The 16,464-nt window shown below is 35.5% G+C and overlaps 1 protein-coding gene across 9 annotated transcripts in view; it reads right to left on the bottom strand.

Annotated features, from left to right (window-relative positions):
* DIAPH2 (diaphanous related formin 2) overlaps nucleotides 1–16,464 on the bottom strand; it is a 1,001,991-nt gene that overhangs the window by 920,591 nt on the left and 64,936 nt on the right. For all 9 annotated transcript variants that reach the window (XM_059156886.1, XM_059156884.1, XM_059156888.1 and 6 more), the window contains one exon: nucleotides 2,553–2,657. In XM_059156886.1, the coding sequence (XP_059012869.1) occupies nucleotides 2,553–2,657 (105 nt within the window). The remainder of the gene's footprint in view (nucleotides 1–2,552; nucleotides 2,658–16,464) is intronic.

Raw genomic sequence — 16,464 nt, 5'->3', positions numbered from 1 at the left:
GAAACTTTTTTTAAATTAATGTTATGTTAGTCACCATACAAGAAACATTTTTTTAAGATTTATTTATTTCAAAGAGAGCACATGCATGAGCGAGTCAGGGGAGGGGATGAGAAGAGAGACTCTCAAGCAGACTCCACACTGAGTGTGGAGCTGGATGCCAGGTTCAGTCTCACCACCCTGGTATCATGACCTCAACCACAACAAAGAGTCCGAGGTTTAACGGACTGAGCCACCCAGGCGCCCCAACAAAGGAGCATTTTTAATTAGTGATAAATATAATGAAAAAGTAAGCAAAAGAGCAGAAGATATACAAAGCATGTCTAAACCCTACTGAAAGATAACAGGATGGAAACCTTGTTACACGTAAGTAAACAGCCATATATTAAACAAATATCATTATAATGATCATGAAGAGGTCAAAGATAAGTAGACTGCTTGTCACTGAATGGAATCCCTCTCACCTTCAAAAGGAAAGTACATAATGAATTTTCTTGGTTTTAACAACAGAAAACACAGTACTAATTAAGGTCTCCCCAAGGTAAGAAAGCTTTAAAACATATTTATCAACAGGTTTTCTTTCATTGTAACATCTGGTCCATGAAAAAATATTATCAAATAAAATGTATAATCTTAAAACTCTAATGAAAGAGCTATAGGTGCCATACATGTCAGGTGCTCATGCGTATGCTGAATGAAACAAACAAGGGTCATATACTAAATAGTTATAGTACTGATTTTGAGGCTAATACCTGAAACAGAATTTCCATGTCTTTTGAGAAACATTCAATTCCCATCTTTCAAATAAAGCAATTCATGAGAGCTCATCCAACATTTACATAAATTTTAGCATTATAATGTGAAAAATGAGTATATAACATAAATGTATGTATCTGGTCAGCTGAAGAGAAAACAATATGAGAATAAATAAAAGCAAGTTCTACACAGAGTAAAAATCAAAAGGTTAAAGAATAAGAGCTTTGTATAATCCTCATTATATGCAGTCCCAATTGCATAAACAAAAACAAATGAGCCAGAAACACTAATAAAATCTTATCATTAAAAAACACCATATGATTACTCATATATTATCTGTACTTTGTATTCAGATTTAGTTATATAGATTTACTAGTGTATTTTCCTTTAGGCATTTGAAAAATAATACTAAATGTATACCCTATATTTCCTAAAGCATTTTACTATTAACAGTAACTTGAGTGCAAAAATGAGAAGAGATTCATCACAATTTCAAAGTAAAACCCCATGCATCACCAAATTCTATTGAAAACAACACTCATGGCAAATTTCACCTATCACTTGAAACATATTCCTGCCCTTGGATACCAGAAGCAAATTAAAAAACATGCTGTTGCTCTGCTCTGGCAGAGCTGGAATGTGTTATGTTTAAATAGTTCAGCATTCAGAGTTAGCTTGTTTAAACTACAATATAAAATCAATACAACTGTAGAATTTGGGGCAAAGTGCATCAGTAATTGCAGTAATTACTGTATTGAAGCAGCAGTAATAGGATAGCCAAATAATTTTAGAATATATTTTCCAAAGAGGAACTATTTTCTTTACTGGTCAACTTTTTAAATTTAAAGTATGAATTTTTTACATGTAAATTCATGTGTGTTTATTATTTATATACATGCAGATAATATACATACCATACACATAAAATCAATGTGTTTGTGTGTGTGTGTGTGTGTATGTATGGTATGTGTGCATGTGTCTACACACAAATATATATACATACTGATTTTATGAAGTCTAGTTATATAAAGCTTTTTCCTTACAGAAATCTAAAAAATACATTTCATCATTTCAAAATTACATTTCTTTTCTTGCAAAAAGAAATCAAACCTGAAGTTTATTTTTGGAAGCAGCTTAGGAAGTAATAAGCAAAGCCATATATCCCATTAAAACACTGAAGTTTTTCCCGCTGAAAACAAGTCTTTCCACAGAACTCTACTTTCAAGTCTTTTGAAACACAGAGATTTCATTAAACTCCTTCTTATTAAGCACCCTCTTTTTTATTAAGCTGTATAATACCAATTATGAGGTAGTTTATACAGTTAGTATCACATAAAACAATGAAAAAAAACTAAAGCAGCATATTAAAAATATTGCTAAAAATTTCATGCAAGGAGAAACCAGACATAAAGCTTTAATGGAAACTAAACTTGTGACTAGCATATGTTCTTGTGTTCTCCCTCAAAATTCAAAATTTTCATATAATAAACAGTATATTTAGTGGAATACCTATAAATTGCTGTGAATTTTTAAGAAACACAAAAACCACTGCCCCAAAACTCAATGGATTAACTCAGAGCCTTCTATCCTTTGTCTGTATTACTTAAAATAATGGAAGTCTCTATAATTATAAGCAGTTTTTAAATACATACTAAATGTGTAAAAAACACATGTATAAGTTTTTTCTGAATAGGCCATGAGTACAGTGAGGCAAGAACTTGAAGATCTGAGGTTTGTTTATTTTTGAGCAGGTAATGCTGAACTCATTATGGTAGTGCCGGGAAAGTGTCACTACTTACAGATTTGGCAGTAGCAGATATGTACTGGACAACCATCTCACGCTTGGTGGTAAAATCTTTATTTCGTAAAGGAGCTTTACGGTCTTCATTAAGGTTCATGTCTTCCTGTTAGAAAGAAAATCTATTGTGAGGATTTACAAATTTCTGCTTCAGTTTCAAAGGTTATTAATAAATATTAATATTCTCTTTTAAAATATTCAGTCATGCTGTAACTAACGACAATGATCATTTTGGTCGATCCTTCACTATTATTTTTCACTCCAGGTACCATAACATTGTATAAGTTTTACCATGTATTCATGGTTCATATCTCTACCTGATCAACTAATGAGCAGAAAGAAAAAATATTTTTAAGCTATTCCACAGAATAAATTGGCAGTTTTGTAGCATACACTAGATAACATTAGCACAGATATTAATTTACCGTGACAGCAAAAATGAATAATTTAATGTTTGGCATATTCTCCCTCGGGATCACTATTATCTAGAAGAACAAATCTGATTTTTTAAACTAACAGGAAATACATACCTATAATATATCACTGAAGAAAAATTATTGAGAAGTTGTTGGATTTGGGAAGCAAAAAAAAAAAAATCAAAAATACAAGCAGCTGTGTTGAGATGACAAAAAACTACTCACTGGAGGAAAAAATATTGAGTTACAAGAATACAGTTTTGAGATTCAGTAAGTTTTAATTTGACTGTGAATCTTTTATTATGTAATATACACACATGTAAATTTTCACTAGACCAATTATTTTTCTTCATTTTTAACCTCATATTAACCCTTACAACACATTAAGACACTCATGAGGGGTCACAAAACCAAGCTGGAAGTGACGATGACTCAAAAAGCAAAATTAGGAGCACTGGGTAGCTCAGTCACTGAGCGTCCAACTCCTCAATTTCAGCTCAGGTCATGATCTCAGAGTCATGAGATCAAGCCCCACATTAGGCTCTGCACTCAGCAGGGAGTCTGCTTGAGATTCTCTTTCCCTCTGTCCCTCCCCTGACTCACGCTCATTCTCAAATAAATCTTAAAAAAAGTTACACCAAATGAAAAGACAACGTACAGAATGGGTGAAAATGTTTCCAAATCACATCTGATAAAGGACTTATATCCAGCATATATAAAGAACTCTCACAAATCAATAATTTAAAAAATACCCAAATACTAATGGACAAATGATTTGAACAGATATTTCTCTAAAGAAGATATACAAATGACTGGTAAGCACATGATGTTCGACATCATTATTCATTAGAGAAATGCAAATCAAAACCACAATGAGATACCACATCTCACTCCCATTAGGATGGCTCGGATACAAAAAAATGATAACAAACATTGGTGAGGTTATAGAGAAACTGGAACCCTCACACATTGCTGATGAGAATGTGAAATGATACAGCCACTCCAGAAAACAGTCTAGCAGTTCCTCAAAAAGTTACAAAGTAGGGGCGCCTGGGTGGCTCAGTGGGTTAAGCCGCTGCCTTCGGCTCAGGTCATGATCTCAGGGTCCTGGGATCGAGTCCCGCATCGGGCTCTCTGCTCAGCAGGGAGCCTGCTTCCTCCTCTCTCTCTCTCTGCCTGCCTCTCTGCCTACTTGTAATCTCTCTCTGTCAAATAAATAAATAATATCTTTAAAAAAAAAAGTTACAAAGTAGCCACATGACCCAGCTTACAGTCAAAAATAATGAAGACATAAGTCCACACAAAAATTTGTACATGAACGCTGATAGCAGTAACATCAAAGAGTAGAAATAATCCTAAATGCCCATGAAGTGATGAATGGATAAACAAATGTGGTATGTCCAGACAATGGAATATTCAGTCATAAAGAATGAAGTACTGATAAATACCATTGCATGAATGAAACTTGAAATCACATCATGCTAAGTGAAAGAAACCAGTCACAAAAGATAATATATTATATGATTCTATTTATACTAATTGCCCAGAATTGGAAACCTATAGAGACAGAAAATAGATTAGTGGCTGCCAGGGGCAAGGGAGGGGGAATGGGAGGATTGCAGTGTGCCTGCTGATAGGTATGGGTGGGTTTTTTTTGGAGTGGTAACAATGTTCTACATTGATTGTTGTGATAGCTTCATCACACTGAATATACTAAAAAACACACTGAAATTTAAATTTTAATAGTGAATTTTATAGTATGTGAGTTGTATTTCAATTTTTTAAAAACCAGTATTTTTTATCCTTTTATTCTCTTCATAATTCTAGGAAAGTTATGAGCAAAAAAAAAAAAAATTAACTCATATGTAAGAACACAAGGGGGGAAAAGGAGCCATGAAAAGAAATCAAGCTGCATCTATCTATAGAATACCAACTTCACTGACAGCAAGAATCGCTTGATCTATATTTGCATGCAATGTAGTAACTCCTATGATCTGTTCAGTCAACAACTATAATTTCCGCTTATATATACAAAGAATCCTCCTTACTAACCACCTGGGTCACTGGGTCACCCCTATCTTTCCTATCTTATTTCCTTATTTCCTTATTTCTCATTTAAATATCAGCCTTCTGACCTGAAGACAGAAGACCTTTTTCCCTCTCTCTCTCATAGGCTAGATCCAGCACTGTTGAGTCAAAGCAGATCAGAAAAACTAGGCTGGATAGCACTTTTAATGTAGTCCACAGATGCTTGTCTATGCTCAGAGTTGATTTCAACTAACAGAAAACCTACTACCTCTCAGGCAGTCCATCCCATATTAGGGAAGTTTAATTTTTCCCAAGTTTTTCTTTGAAAGACTAAATATACAACAGAACATAACAGCGAAATTAAAGTAGCAGGACTGTGTCATTATTTTTTCTTCCCTACTTTCTAAATACTGACTCACTTATTTACTGGACATGTGCCATGCACCAAGGACTATGCTAGGCTGGCTAGGGGAATGCAAACTGAAAGAAAGCTTGTACCCACAACTCAAATGAATTCTTTATGAAGCATTTAGACAATGCCTGATACTTAGTAAATACTATCGTTTTTAAATAAATATAAATAAATAATTCATGGTCTAGTAGGGAAAAGATACATTCAAACCACTGTAACAGAGGCATGTATATGATGCTGTGGGAACACAGAGAAGATGTAAAGATCAATGATGTCTTTATCAGGATCTGGGTCTTACAGTCTGAGAAAAAGCTTAGTGAAGTCAAGGAGACTAGCAAGGTAACCACTGTGTCTTCTGTCATATTTGGTTGCTCAACAGCATTTAAACATGCTCTCTACATTTTAATACATTCTCACAGTACCAGTTCCACCTAACCAAGGAAGAATCCATAAAAACTGTATCTGTCAGACTCCCTTATAACTAGAGTACAGACATGTGATTTAGTTTCCACCAATGAAATATACTTATAGGATGTATAGATTAAGAAATGAACTATATAAAGAAGCAAGCCACAAGTAAGCGATCCATTCTGCTGAGATGGGTGGCAATACATAGGAAATATGGTTATGGAATAGTTGGCAGCAGCTGCATGTTTTTCACCATGACGGTTTGACCAAGTAGTTCTGGGATGGCAACAGCTCCTACACTGGACTAAATTTCAGTTGTGTGGTTGTGAAAATTATTCTCATAGTATTATCTGAAGCTTGTTTCTGCAAACCCTCCTGATTCAAGAGCTACCTAGTATCTCTAAATAACAGTTATATATAACTAGCCAGAACAGATTCTCCATGTTCAATAATTTGGCTACTGAAGTAATTCCAGTGACTAGTGATAAAAGCCTGAATGAACTAAGGGAGATGGTAGTCAGACTGGACAGAGGTTAACAAGCTCAAGAACCATATAAATGTTATCTGAAGGCATCATTCTCTCCTTCAGGCTAAAGTAAGCCTACCTTAGTTTCATTTGACATGGCACAGTGTCCATATTTATTTTCCTAAAATACTCGGAGGTTTGATAAATGCAAGCAAGGAAAGGACTACCACTTCCATCCTCTTGAAATACTTCACCTCTTTTAATTCAGCCTCTGATTTTATGACCTTACTGGCCAGTGCATCATTCTGCTGATTCATAGTGTTTGTTTCAATCAAGATCCCCAAGCACTGCTCACATATGCTAAGCCAGGTTTCTAGAGCCTCAAAATATTCTGGTTAAATTATAGTCTCCTACGAATGTGGTAAGCATGAATCTGCACCCCCCCCTCCAAGGAGAATCAACTCTGAAATGCTAACAAGATTCAGAGTCTGTATCTGTACACCTCATAGCCAGGCCTAAGAGTGTGGTAGTGTCTCTAGGTAGAGTTGACTCTCCTCCCCATGATATGTCTACACTGTAATGAGCCTCCATTCAATTTTTGATGATACACTGCTAAGATCAAGCCATCAGAGAAGAATCATGGAAGCAGGCAGAATAAGAATATGAGATTATAAACCTCAAAAGAATGCTCTCAGTTTTAAGTGTGATCATGCACATTAAGCCTGGTATATATTAACTAGCCTTCAAAGAATGCTTTAATAAATAATAATAATAATGCAAGATTGTTTCTAGCATACTCTATGCTATTACACATTTCCATTACTTTATTCATAATGCTGTTCTCTCTGCCTAGAATGCTATCATCTTCACCACCCTCTCCCTCTAATAACTCTCACCCCGTCTTATTCCACTAAGCCCACCCAAATCCTTATCTTGTCAACTCTTAATCCTTCCAATTTAACTTCAGAGATCCCCCCTGAAATATCTTACTTAGAAATTACTATCTGCATTCTATTCTTCCATATTAATTCATATATTACAGCACTTAAACTAAAACTATCTGATAAATCCATCTCCCCTAAACTCTAAGCTAACTTGAAGGCAAAAACTGGGTCTTTTTTTTTTTTTCTCCATACTCCCAGCAAAGATCATATTTCCTGGAATGACTAAGCATTTAATAAATATTTGTTGAACCAATGTGGTGTTTAGGAGCTTTTCTCTAAATATTTTAATTTGTTTTACAGCTACTGACATTTTTTACTCTTATAAATTTGCCATATAGGTTGACCGGGAATAGATACCATTCATATGAATAAAAGAGACCATAATGACTCATTTTATTCTTATAGAAATAATATGCATACTTCTAATTAAGCAGCTAATATTTCCAAATCATTAACTCCAACCTTATAATATAATCATTAAACTAAACAGAGCAATACTCATAACTCAATATTAATTCAATACAATGTAACAATATGAAACTCTTCTAAACTCTCTAGTTCTTACAGTACTCAAAACACAAAAGCAAGCTTTCAGTGTAACTACTTCTACAATACATGAGAAGAATATAGTATTTTGTAGTTTCAAAAAATGTTGTCTAAAGTCTAAATAACTGACCACTTGTATTTTCAAAGCCATATTTGTAAACACAAAACCATTTTTTTCTCCTTCCATACAAGCCATGATGCAGTGTCCCCATTAAAGATAAATTCACTTCTAGGGCGCCTGGGTGACTCAGTGGGTTAAGCCGCTGCCTTCGGCTCAGGTCATGATCCCAGGGTCCTGGGATCGAGTCCCACATCGGGCTCTCTGCTGAGCAGAGAGAGCCCGCTTTCCTCTCTCTCTCTCTCTCTCTCTGCCTGCCTCTTTAGAATAAAAAAAAAAAAAAAGATAAATTCACTTCTTCATCAAATAAACATCATATTCTTAAAGTTATTACAGAGGAGCCATATGAGAATAGAGTCAAATGAGACTAAAAGTCCTACCAGCTGCCTATTCATTTTCATATTCATTCATTAATTCATTCTCTCTCTCACTCACCTTTTCCCTTCCCCTCTCATTTTTCCTCTCTTCACTCATAAATTTTTAAATGTGACACTGTAATTTTGAAAACTTTCTTATATTCCAAAATCATTTTTTAACTTTTCCACTATTTTTCCTATTGTGCATTTTAAGAAGTAAATGTCAACCTTTTACATTTTTACATTTGTTCTTCCCTTCAAGAGAGACTACTTCTTCTTTCTTTCTATAAATTTGTTATAAATTTCTATGTATGTTCTATACTGATTCTATTTCTGTAATATGTCTTAATCCCAGTTTAAAGCTGCATTTTCCACGTGCTCTTTTAAAATCTGAACTTGCCTTCACCATCAAATGGTTGCCTTCCTCCTTGTGCTTCTTAGAAATTATTCAAATACTCTTTCACTTCCATGTTGAGGGAAACTGTGCCCCTGAATGGAATGAACCAAAGATATGCTAGTACCTAAAAATATACCCTAGCATAAATAATGATTATAGTTTTGATTTTATAGCATTTGTTTAATTATCTTTTCTAAACATTCCATAATTCCTCTACCTTCTATGAACTAGAAAGGATTAAACATTTCTAAAACTCTAATAAAATTTTCAAGAATTTGCTCCACAATTAAAGTCAGCCAATTCTACCTGACATTAAATAACTACCTCATGTTTTCAAAAGATCCAGTTAACTTTATCTATACAGACTGCAGTCATATAACATACAAAGCTCAGATGGAAAACAAAGTTAAAGGAAAAAAATTACCTAACTCTATTGTCTCTGCAAATAGTATAAAGTCAAAAGCAAGAAAAAAGCATTATATTGAATGAATGTTGTTGAGTATGGCACAAGAACTCTTCATCTATTTCTGCTTTCAGATCTTATTGGAAAAATGTAATTTTAATACTTACATACACCACTTTACTATCAAGATGGTTAATTCAGAATATATGCTGGATATTAGAAAATATAAACATTATTTTTACTTTCCCATAATCCTTAATTCTGCAACAGTGGTTTCCACAGTCCAGAGACAACATAATGGATCCACTGCAATTTGTGAAAGATATAAACATTTTATTTTAAAAATACAAGAAAGAAGGTCTACTATTTAACATGGTAACATTGAAAGAATCAATGGATCCACAGGCCCAAATGGTACAGGAGGTATCTTAGGGCAAGAGTGAGATAGTCACAATGCACATCTGTACACTGTCAGTGTACTGCACCATAGTGCAGCTTCTATGTACTTGGCAAAATGGATTTATGCGTTATTTTATCTAGCTTTGACTAAACCAACCATCAAAAATAACAAAAATGGAAAAGTGGTATTCAAAGAATCTTACAAAGACAAAAGACTGAAGATAATAGCAAAAATGTAAGCACAAGGAAACAAGAAAATGCTAGACTGTTACATAACCTACTCCTAAGTCTGAACCTTCCATGCATCATATCATATGATAAAAATAATGAAAATCTAAGGCTAATAACCTAATACCACAAGATTAAAAATTATATGTAGCCATTTGAAATATGGATATATATCGTTTTCAATGATGACTCCCGGGGCGCCTGGGTGGCTCAGTGGGTTAAGCCGCTGCCTTCGACTCAGGTCATGATCCCGGGGTCCCGGGATCGAGTCCCGCATCGGGCTCTCTCTGCTCAGCAGGGAGCCTGCTTCCTCCTCTCTCTCTCTGCCCACTTGTGATTTCTGTCAAATAAATAAATAAAATCTTTAAAAAAAAAAAATGATGACTCCCATTTTATGTGCATACTGTAGCTTAAAATATTAGGTAATGATAGTACAAAGCCACCTCAAAGTAGCAGACGACTTAAAAGCCAACCATTCAGAGCATGAAGAGAGCTTTTTCAATTTTCTCAGCAATAATTAAAATCATGTGATACTCAATTCAGCACTTTAGTGCAGTTTTCTAGACTTAAAAGACATACGTTTAGAAGCTTCTTTTGAACTTTTTCTTTCATTAATAGCAAAAGACGAAAGTCCAGTGACATTGGGGAAAATCTTGGTAGAAGCTGAAGAAAAATATGCAAAACAACAGAGCATTAAACTAAAACATGTTCCTTTGTCAGCAAATACTGTCAGAAGACCCACAGAAATCATTGCTAAAACAAGTAGAAAAATAACTCAGTGCAGGAAATTTATCACGAAGTTGAATTAAAATAGTTTTTTTAAACAACTCAGCTTAAAATATTTGCTAGATTATTTCAATAATGAAATATAGAAAATACTTTTCTTTGAGTTAGTAATGGAACAAAAATACATATTACAGATATAAATGATTTACTTAAAAAAAGATATTTTATGAAAAAAACTGTGAGAACGATTCCTAAAAAAGGTTACCCCACATGTAAAATTTAAGCCAATCCAAGAAAGAAAACTGAAAACAAAGTCCACAAAGTGCTACAGTCAAAAAGGTAGTTCTTTTTAATTAAAGCAAGATATTTCAAATAATGTAGAATATCTGTAACAACTTGAAATGAGATAGTAGGTGAGCATGAAACCATACTGTACCTCACAGATATTTCTGGTTATCTCAACAAAATACTTAAAAACTGCTGAAATTTAGCATGACAGGCATTTTTTATTCATCAAAACCCAAAAATTCCTTAAAACTTTAACAATTAGTAAGAAAGTAACTGCTTTTCAAATAAATGTCATTTAAAAAAGAAACACATTGGCAGACCCAACTGCCTGATCAGTTTCCATCACCACTGCATGACTCACTTCTTTCTCCTTCTTCCTGGCAGCATTAGATCAACATTTATAGCAGACATGAGCACCCAAATATGGAGGTGAGGTTCTCTACATCACAAATGTAAAAGTAAAAATGCAGAGACCAAGACACTTATAAATTAGTAGAAGCCCATTTTTTTAAAGCAAATTTTAATCCATTCATTTAAAAATATAAAACTGTAACACTCCAAATTAATTATAAGAATAACTGTCATCAAGGAAGATGAAAATTTACAAGTAATGATTCAGCAGAAAACCTCTGCTTGATTCACAGACTGCACTGAGAAAAGTTAGTACTATTATTTAATAAGTGTTGCTAATGATGTTGCTGTTCCACTGGAACCTACATATATCTGTCAGATCTTTGTTTCAATTTAATACACATTAAACCAAATAACCAAATGAAATGAACTTGGAACTAAACCTTCTAATTACTTACTTTTCTAAATAATACACAAAAAATAATGACACACTGGCATTGCTCTCACTAAAAAGTTAATCATAACAGCAAAGGATTTTATACCATTACTAAAACTTTAGAAAGGAGAGACAAGATGGCAGAGGAGTAGTGGACTGAAAGAACATCAGGTCACAAAAGTTCAGCTAGATAGTTATCAAATCATTCTGAACACATACAAACTCAACAGGAGATCAAAGAGAAGAAGAGCAGCAATTCTAAATACAGAAAATCAACCACTTTCTGAAAGACAGGACGTGCGGAGAACTGAATCCAAAGCAATGGGAAGAAAGACCAGGACAGAGCGGCTGGCTCCGGGCAAGCAGTGGAACACAAAATCAGAACTTTTAAAAGTCCGCTCCACTGGGGCGCCTGGGTGGCTCAGTTGGTTGAGCAGCTGCCTTCAGCTCAGGTCATGATCCCGGACTCCCAGGATCAAGTCCCGCATCGGGCTCCCAGCTCCTTGGGGAGTCTGCTTCTCCCTCCGACCTTCTCCTCTCTCATGCTCTCTCTCACTCATTCTCTCTCAAATAAATAAATAAAATCTTAAAAAAAAAAAAAAAAAAAGTCTGCTCCACTGAGGGATATCACTCCAGAGGCTAAGCGTAGGTGGAGTCCTCACAGTGACAATGGGGTCTCAGGACGCAGGAGATCACTGAAAGAACGAGGGGGTCTGAGTGTGAAGGAGCTCCCACGTATCAGAGAGGGGAAGGTGACTACAGAGACAGATCCAAGGATTGACCTCTCAGCTTGGGACTACCTTAAACCATGATGCGCAGCACAGTTGGACCACTGCTCTTTGAGCAGGGACTCCACAAGTGGCAGATCCAGGGAGACTCACATTCCTCCTCTGGAGGCAGGAATCTGCTGGGTTTGGAGACTCCACTGGGATGTGCACCAGAGACAGAAACACTCAGTCACAGACCGAATGAGCCCAAAGAACAGCCGGACACCAGGGAGACAAGAGTGATTGACACCTATTCTCTGAGGACACACTGAGGAGTGGGGCCCTGAACTCCCGGCTCCTCGGGGCTGGAATAGGCTGTGATTTTCACTCCCATCCTCCAGAGCTCTACAAAAAGCATTCAGGGGAAAAAACCACCCGATAGCGAACTCAGATTTCTTAGACTGGCCCCTAGCAAGGGGAATGAAATTCCATCTTGAGCAAAGACAGTCGAGAATCAGTACAGATGCCCCTCCCCCAGTAGATCAGCAAGACCATCCAGCCAAGACCAAACTCACTGATCAAGGAAAACAGCGGAATTCCAGAAGAGGGGGAAAAGAAAAGAATGGAATTCATAGCTTTCTCCCCAAGATTCTTTAGTCTTCAAAGTTAATTAAATTTTTTTAATTTTAATTTTTTCTTATTCTAATTTTTTAACATTTCTTCTTTCCTCTTTTAACATTTTTTAAATGATTTATCTTAGCAAAACCTTTCCTAAAAAAATCTTTTTAAACATTCATTATTATACACATATTATATCCATCATTGGATAGAACTTTATTTTTGTATACACATAGGGTTTTTCCTCTAAAAAATTTTGGCACACAATTTCTTCTAATAGATAAAAATATACCCTAAATATACCACAGGGCTCTATTCTAGTCTCCAGCATGAGCAAATTCTCGCCACTTTCTTTTTCCAACTAACTTACCAATTCCTTTTTTAAATTATTTTTTAAATTTTCATCTTTATACTCATATTCCATCCCTTCATCATTTTTAAGCTAATTTTTCTATATGTATGTTTTTCTTTATTTAAAATTTTGGGAAGTAGTTTCTTTTTCTTTTTTTTTGAAGATTTTTTTTATTTACAGAGATCACAAGTAGGCAGAGAGGCAAGCAGACAGAGAGGAAACAGGATCCATGCTGAACAGAGAGCCTGATGCGGGCGGGGCTCAAACCCAAGACACCGGGATCATGACCTGAGCCAAAAGCAGAGGCTTCAACCCACTGAGCCACCCAGGCACCCTGGTAAGTAGTTTCTTCTAAGAGATCAAAATAGACCCAAAATCAAGTGGGTGGCTCTATCCTATTCACCACTCTAACATACATACATATATATTTTTTTATTTCTATTTACCCTCTTTGTTCTCACCCCCGTTTTGGGTTTCTTTTGATTTGGTTTGCGTACATTTTTCTGGGGTCCTTGCCACACTTTCCGTATTTTATTTTCTTGTTCATACATTCTTATCTAGATAAAATGACATGGCGGAAAAGCTCACCACATAAAAAAAAAAGAAGAGGCAGTACCAACGGTTAGTTAGGCACCTAATCAGTACAGACATTGGTAACATGTCAGATGGAGAGTTCAGAATGACAATTCACAAGGTGCTAGCTGGGCTTGAAAGAGGCATGGAGGATATTAGAGAAACCCTGTCTGGAAAAATAAAACCCCTTTCTGGAGAAATAAAAGAACTAAAATCTAACCAAGCTGAAATCAAAAAAGTTACTAATGAGGTGCAATCAAAAATGGAGTTTCTTACTGGTAAGAAAAAGGAAGCAGAAGACAATATTAGTGATATAGAAGACCAAATGACAGGGAATAAAGAAGCTGAGCAAAAGAGAGACAAACAACCAGTGGACCACAAGGGGAGAATTGGAGAGATAACTGATAATCCATAAGACGAAACATTATGAGATAACGGGGATTCCAGGAGAAGTAAAAGAGAGAGGGGGCAGAAGGTATACTGGAGCAAATTATAACAAACAATTTCTCTAATATGGCAATGGGAACAAGCATCAAAATACAGACGGCATAGAGAACCCCCCTCAAAATCAATAAAAATAAATCCACACCCCAGCATCTAATAGTAAAACTTCCAAGTCTTAGTGACAACGAGAAAATCCTGAAAGCAGTTCGGGACAAGAAGTCTGTAACATCCAATGGTAGAAATAAAGACTGGCATCAGACTTATCCAAAGAGATTTGGCAGGCCACAAAGAACTGGCATGACATATTGAGACACTAAATGTGAAACATATGCAGCCAAGAATATTAAATCCACCTAGGCTGTCATAGAAAATAAGAGAGATAAAAACCTTCCAGGACAAATAAAAATTAAAAGAACTTTCAAACACCAAACCAGCCATACAGAAAATATTGAAAGAGGTCCTCTAAGCAAAGAGAGAGCCTAGGAGGAGACGAGGAAAGGAACAGAGACAATATACAGTAACAGTCACCCTACAGGCAACACGGTGGCACTAAATTCATACCTTTTGATAGTTACCCTAAATGTAAATGGGCTAAAAGTCCCAATCAAAAGACACAGGGTATCAGAATGGATAAAATAACAAAACTTATCAATATGCTGTCTACAAGAAACTCATTTTATACCCAAAGACACCTCCAGATTTAAAGTGAGGGGGTGAAAAACAATTCAACATGCTAATGGACATCAAAAGAAACCGGGGGTGGCAATCCTTACCTCAGATCAATTAGATTTTAAGCAAAAGACTATAATAAGAGATGAAGAAGGACACTATATCATACTCAAAGGGTCTGTCCAACAAGAAGATCTAACAATTTTAAATGTCTATACTACTAATATTGGAGCAACCAAGTATATAAACAAATTAACTAACAAAATCAAAGAAACACATCAATAGTAATAAAATAATAGCAGAGGAGTTCAACACCAACCTCACTGAAATAGACAAATCCTCTAAGCAAAAGATCAACAAGAAAATAAAGGCTTTAAGTGACACACTAGACCAGATGGACATCACAGATATATTCAGAACATTCAATCCCAAAGCAACAGAATAGACATTCTTCTCTACGGCACATGGAACATTCTCCAGAACAGATCACATCCTGGGTCACAAATCAGATTTCAACCAGTACCAAAAGATTGGGATCATTCCCTGCATATTTTCAGACCACTATGCTCTGAATCTAGAACTCAATTACTAGAGGAAAACTGGAAGGAACTCAAATACATGGGGGCTAAAGGGCATCCTACTAAAGAATGAATGGGTCCACCAGAAAATTAAAGAAGAACTGTAAAAAATCATGGAAACCAATGATAATGAGAACACAACTGTTCAAAATCTGTGGACAGAGCAAAGGCAGTCCTGAGAGGAAAGTATATAGCCATACAAGCCTTTCCAAATGAACAAGAAAGGTCTCAAGTATGCAACCTAACCCTAAACCTAAAGGAGCTGGAAAACAGCAAAGAAAACCTAAACCCAGCAAGAGAAAAGAAATCAGAACTATCAGAACACAAATCAATGAAATCAAAACCAAAAGAACAGTAGAACAAATCAACAAAACTAGGAGATCGTTCTTTCAAATAACTAATAAGATTGATAAAACCTGGCCAGACTTATCCAAAAGAGAAAGGACCCAAATAAATAAAATCATGAATGATAGAGGAGAGATCACAACCAACACCAAAGAAATACCAATAATTATAAGAACATATTATGAGCAACCATACGCCAGCAAATTTGACAATCTGGAAGAAATGGATGCATTCCTAGAGATAATAAAAACTGCCAAAACTGAATCAGGAAGAAACAGAAAACCTAAACAGACCCATAACCAGTAAGGAGATAGAAGCAGTCATCAAAGATATCCCAACAAACAACAGCCAAAAACCAGACGGCTTCCCAGGGAAATTCTACCAAACATCTAAAAAATTAATACCTGTTCTCCTGAAACTGTCCCAAAAAAATAGAAATGGAAGGAAAAATTCCAAAACTCATTTTATGAGGCCAGCATTAAGTTGATATCAAAACCAGACAAAGATCCCATCAAAAATGAGAAATCTAGACCAACATCCTTGATGAACACAGAGGTGAAAATTCTCATCAAAGTACTAGCCAATGGGATCCAACAGAACATTAAAAGTATTATTCGCCATGACATAGTGGGATTTATTCCAGGGCTGCAAGGTTGGTTCAACATCTGCAAATCAATCAATGTGATACAATACATTAATAAAAGA

Source organism: Mustela lutreola, chromosome X (assembly GCF_030435805.1).
Source record: "Mustela lutreola isolate mMusLut2 chromosome X, mMusLut2.pri, whole genome shotgun sequence".
Classification (NCBI taxonomy): Eukaryota; Metazoa; Chordata; class Mammalia; order Carnivora; family Mustelidae; genus Mustela; species Mustela lutreola.
This window is presented reverse-complemented; position numbering and strand designations above follow the sequence as displayed.